General features: G+C 35.6%; 1 protein-coding gene across 1 annotated transcript; it reads right to left on the bottom strand.

Moving 5' to 3' along the window:
• Positions 1-1,733: 1,733 nt before the first annotated feature.
• Positions 1,734-5,289, bottom strand: LOC141599797 (V-type proton ATPase subunit G 1-like). Its single transcript, XM_074419913.1, has 4 exons — positions 5,190-5,289; positions 4,314-4,428; positions 2,819-2,919; positions 1,734-2,151 (listed from the first exon to the last, which is right to left on the bottom strand). Exons 2-4 carry the CDS (start codon positions 4,402-4,404, stop codon positions 2,008-2,010), a joined length of 336 nt encoding a protein of 111 aa, XP_074276014.1. The 5' UTR covers positions 4,405-4,428; positions 5,190-5,289; the 3' UTR covers positions 1,734-2,007.
• Between the last annotated feature and the right edge of the window lie 500 nt (positions 5,290-5,789).

Here is a 5,789-nt window from a genome sequence, read left to right as displayed (position 1 = left end):
AGAGTATTAATGAGATAAACGCAGAATGTATGGAAAAATGTAAAAGATTTATCTTATATGGTCAAGTGGTATGATATTTGACCTATTTTAATATTAAGACGGGTATCTCCGTCTTTAGAGCGACTAGCTGGTTTGTTTGAACGTGTCGAAATTGCTAGTTAGGTTGTAATGCAAATGATTGGGTCTAGATACAACGGAAATAGAATAATATAATCAAGTTGCTTGATTGTGCTTTACACCATCTTTGATTGAATTTTTTGGCAAATTGGTGTTTATAAGCAAAATAATTAGAGAATTGGGGTTGGTTTGAAACTATTTAGACTTATGGTGTCCATGTCATCAGTTTCATTTTTTTTTCCAATTTTTAGGCAAAGCCGCTAAATTTCTTAGCGGCTTTGTCTCTTTGTCATTTTTTAGATAATAAATGTCATAAGCTTATGAAAAATAGGGAAATAGGGAAGCCGCTAACTTTCTTAGCGGCTTTGGTGGTTATTCATTTCTAGAATAGGCTGTCATCAGTGTTAGAAGGTGACGATTTTTGAAAAAAAAAATGAATAGTAAAGCCGCTAGGGTTCTTAGCGGCTTTACTATTCACTTTTTTTTTTTTTTTTTTTTTTTTTCTAAAAAAAAAAAATTAAAAATTAAAAAAAAAATAAAATAGTAAGCCGCTAAGAAACTTAGCGGCTTACCATAAAAACTGGAAAAAAAATAAAAACTGATGACGTGGACACCATAAATCAAAATAGTTTCAAACCAACCCCAACTCCCTAATTATTTTTGCTAATAAACACCAATTTGCCAAAAAATTCTCTTTGATTTCTTAATTTGTATATTATCAGACTAAACTTAGTCTCTTAAGTAAACTACTGTTGAGATTTGTATGTATGGTATCAAAAGCTCTACTCTTGCTTCTTACAACATGCATATATACTATATATAGTAATGTTAAATAAAAAAAACAATGACTTTAATACAACGGAAATATTCTAGATTTATTTTAATAATGTTGTTAAGATTGATACCCGTACTTGTGAATTGTGATACGAATTTGAGATCTGTCTACATTTGGGTACCTTTCTTATCCAAGAAAAAAAAAAACTCAGATACAATTATGCATAGTACTCATTTTTCTCGGACTATTTTATAAGACCGTTGTATAAATAATGTGATCGCTTAAAAGCAATGGTGGATCTTGAAGCCAGTGATATAGGGGGTCGAATTCTAAACTGGAGTATTAATTTTCGTTCACCTTTATGCAGATTTTATGTGATTTCCGAGCTTCTTTGTTCCAGTTTCGTTTATTCATAAGCTTTAATTTCCTCACTTTACCGTTTAACTTCATAATTTTAGCTTGTTTTAAGATGTGTAGGGTTAAAAATCATCGTTGCAAATATTGTAAGAAAAGTTGATTAATTGATTAGAACGGCGGGAGTATCTTCTGATTAACTGGATTACTTTAGTCTTCATCAAACTTAATTGTTAAAACTTTATGACGAGGTCCTTTGAATCCAGTGTACTCTTGTAATTGTTGTATTATATTCACCTGTTTATTTCGTCATTCTTCAAAAAATATTACACTCCGTAGTTAGTTAGTCACTGTATGTCTAGTTAATGCTGTGAATAACTAGTTTGGTTTGAGGCCATCAAAGGACGATTGCGTTGTTACTGCCCAAGTGTAACGCTTGCAAATGTTTTACCGTTGAATGCAAACATTCACAATAATTCCATGCTTACCCATAATGTTTGTCTTTGAATTTGCGAATATGCTCGTGTTATGTATATTGGAGTACTAGCTTTCTGCTTACACCATTATTAAGTAGAGAACATATGTCCAAAACGTATACAACCAACCATTATACAAAGTACTTGGCCAAACCAGAGCTGAACAAATATAATCCTTTACAAATGGAGCCAACAATGCCGGTCTGCCTTCCGAGAAAGGGAGATACTTCACTTTGAAACAAGGGTAATGCAAAAGAAGATAGTTTTGCGGACATTCTTGAAAAATCAGTTTTTCACGGTTGTGACAAACTTAAGTAGCATTTGAACAACTTCGGGTGATATAGTGGAGGCTTGTGACTTCAATTGTTCGATTTTAGCATCGGTCTCTTGTTCAAGGCGTTTCACGTTGGCACCCGAGTCCCCGCTACTCTGTTCCAAGGAACACATAACAAGAAGTTATATATTTGACACAAACTGGAATGACAGACACTAACAAGAGACGTTTATAGCAACAGGTATTGTGTAGCGTTAACGATACTAAAATTACTCCCTTCATTTCACTGATTAAGATGTGGAACAACGAGAACGGGACATGAACGAGAATAAAGAGCCTCAAGCTCTAACTAAGCTCAAATAGACTTCTTAGTTCCCAGACCAAGTGCTTCTGCCCTAATTAAGAGCATTGGTTGGAAAAAGTCGTCAATTCAGGAGAATTTATCTAGAAAGAATTCCTCATTATGACACTGAGAAGAAACCACAACAATCCACAATTGTTAGAGGGGACTATCTCTTTGATACCAGTTTACTTCACCCTTTGAAACACGAGATGGCAATGGAGTAAATAGCTTGTTTGAGAACGTGACAAATGCAAGTTCCTACCTTCTTTTACTATGACCCAACCCCTAGAGGCAAAGAGAATGAAAACAAAAACCACGAGAAAAAGAAGACAAGTTTTGAGTCCTAAAGCAGAATGTGTAATTTACAAGTACAAGATTTGGTGCTTGCTAACAATTACTAAGTTGAAGTTCGCAGTATGATGAGTAGTCCTTCAAAGTTCAAACCATTTGTGTAAAAGGTAACTTTATTGAATTTATACCTCTGCAAGTCTTCTCTGGAAATCGGCCTCCATCTGAGCACGAAATTCAGCAATCTCTTTCTCAGCCTCTTCCTTGGCTTGCCTTAATCTAGCCATCTTGGCTGATTAAAAAAAAAGGGAAAGAGTTAGTCTACTAGTAAGTTGAAGTAAAAATTGCAAGAATAATACATGAAGGCTACATTTTAGATACATCTAGGTTTTAAAGCCCTTGTGTTCACTTCCATTCTCATTTTCAATACATCTAGGCTTTAAACACCCTGTGTTTTTCACTAGTGGTAATAAATACTTGGTCACACACACAAAAACAGTGAGATGTGAGTGTCTGTCAATTTTATCTTATTTGATCCAGGTTGAGTCAGTACAGCGATATTGAGTATCTTTAGTGGGATTTGGTTAAGGTTGCGATAAAGAAAACTGCTACCGGTTACTCCCTCTGTCCCGGTCACCGGTCATTTGTTGTCCTATTCCATTTTGGGGTGTCTCAGTGAATTGTTGTCCTTTCTATTTTAAGAATGAACTTGAAGAGCAATTTGATCATTCACACCCAATTTGTTCCACTTGTCATTTAGTAATTGGCCCCCTCCTCTTTCCTTAGTCTTTGTGCCAAAACCAAAGGACAACAATTGACCGGACGGAGGGAGTAGTTTTTATCAATTTGATCCAGGGTTAGGTAGGATAGGTAGGATTGGTTCTGGTTCACCAAATGTCAGGTTCGAGGGGGGGGGGGGGGGGGGGGGGCGATAAACTTTTGCAGCTCTAATTAGTTTCTCAAACTATTTTCACGTTACTAGTTTTAAGAATTTGCTACTACTGTATATTGTAAGAAAGTATCCGTCACAGTTGATACATTTGACCACCAAATTCTATAGGAAACAATATACTCCCTCCGTCCCGGTCATTTGTTTACCTTTGGTTTTGGCGCAAAGACCAAGGAAAGAGGACCACTAATAGTTAATATTATTGGATGACAAGTTGACCAAATTGAGTGTGGAGGATCAAATTACCCATCAAAGGCATTCCCAACATAAAATGGTAAACAATTGCCTTAGACGCCCAAAAATGGAATAGGTATACGAATGACCGGGACGGAGGGAGCAATAAACACACAAAAATATCACGTTGTCATTTACAAAACTAAACACACTTTTAGTTAAAACTCGGCATTATTCAGCAAATGTAGAAGACACCTGCATCCTAATAATCAACAAACAAGATCATAGGGTCAAAACTATTCAACCAATAGAACAGGATTCAGATCACCAATAGATGAATCTATGTCAACCATCTCAGTGGTAAATAAACACAAAGATAATCAATCTTGTGCCTATCAGCATATACAGGGTGCAAAGAGGGGTCACAAGAAAGCTTAATCTAACAAAGGGCACATAATAAGTTCAATGTGGCCATTCCGAGGATAAACAGATAGTGTGCTCTTTACACAGATCAACAAGTATCATAAATAAACATGTGATGCATATACGAGACAGCAGCATACCATTTTTAGCAGCATTGACGATGTGCTGAGCTTCTTGTTCTGCAGCAAGCAGAAGCTGAATTCCATTCTGACTTCTGGTAGCAGCTTCCATACTTCTTGAGATTGCTCAAACGTCCTGAAAAGTATCAAACATATATATCGATATATACACATACAAAACATATATTAACATGTGCCCTTAGGGCACACGTTAGATATTCTAATTGTTTACTCCCTCCGTCCCGTCATTTGTTTACCTCCCATTTTTGGATGTCCATTCATTTGCTTACCTTTCTATATTGGGAAGACTTTTGATGGGTAATTTGATCATCCAATTGGATTATCGTCCACTTTTCATCCAATACCACTACCTACAAATGGTCTCCTCCCCTCTCTCTGGTCTTTGTGCCAAAAGCAAAAGTAAACAAACCAAATGACCGGGACGGAGAGAGTATTTGATACTAGCTGAAGAATAGCCAAGTATTGATCTCGTTGGAAATGGAAAGACATTAGCTTCTAATCGCACAATATCGAAAACGCAGCTAACGCTGTGTCTTGGAATTCAAATCAAAATACTACAGTGATACCTCAAGTCCATGAACCAAATTTCTACCCAGAACATTAATTAACATCCCACCTAATCAAAATCTCTAAAATCGGGATAATTCCATCTAATTAGATGGAATACTCAAGTCAGAAGCAATAACTTGAACTGAACTACTACCATCGAAGACAAAATTATAGAGGGATAGAAGGTAAATAACGAAAACAACATTCATAAAACCCAAAGTTATCATCTTTATGAAAAGGATTCATTCAAAAGAATATGCTGAATTGTATAAATAGTAAGAAAAGTAATGAATCTGAGATTGAGAAGACAGGGAGGGAGAGACTTACAGAGATGAAATTTCTGAATTGTGTACAGAAATTGCTTGCCAACGGATGTTCAATGCTCGTCGGCTGTATTTTTTAACTTCATCTGGATGATGGGCTTTGCTATATTCCGCATTTCCGCCCTAGTTTTACTCATTCCGCTCCTAACAAATTACTATTTTGCCCCTTGCTCCTTTATTCACTACCATCTTGTTTTTTTTTTTTTCATTTCCCTTATTCAAACTAATTCCGCTTCAAAAATTTTAAAACCCGCTCAAAAAATTAACAAATTGAAATACGCTTCAAAAATAACAAAAAAATCCAGGAAAAAAAACAAGAACAACAACAACACCAAATCCGGGTGAACAACAACAACAACAACAACAACAACCAATTCATCAACAACAAGGTGTGTTTGCTAATTTTTTTTTTTTTTGCAATCTTTTAAATATGTTAAATTAGTGTAGATTAGTTTATAGGGTGACTTAGGATAGGTAATATGTGGCCAGATTAGAGCCAAATTTGTATAGATCTACTCATCTACTAGTTAATTGACGAGTTGAACACGAAAACAAAAAAATTGAACGCGAAAAAAAAAACTGGAAAATTGGCCCCAACGTGCGA

Source organism: Silene latifolia, chromosome 9, assembly GCF_048544455.1.
Source record: "Silene latifolia isolate original U9 population chromosome 9, ASM4854445v1, whole genome shotgun sequence".
Taxonomy (NCBI): domain Eukaryota; kingdom Viridiplantae; phylum Streptophyta; class Magnoliopsida; order Caryophyllales; family Caryophyllaceae; genus Silene; species Silene latifolia.
This window is presented reverse-complemented; position numbering and strand designations above follow the sequence as displayed.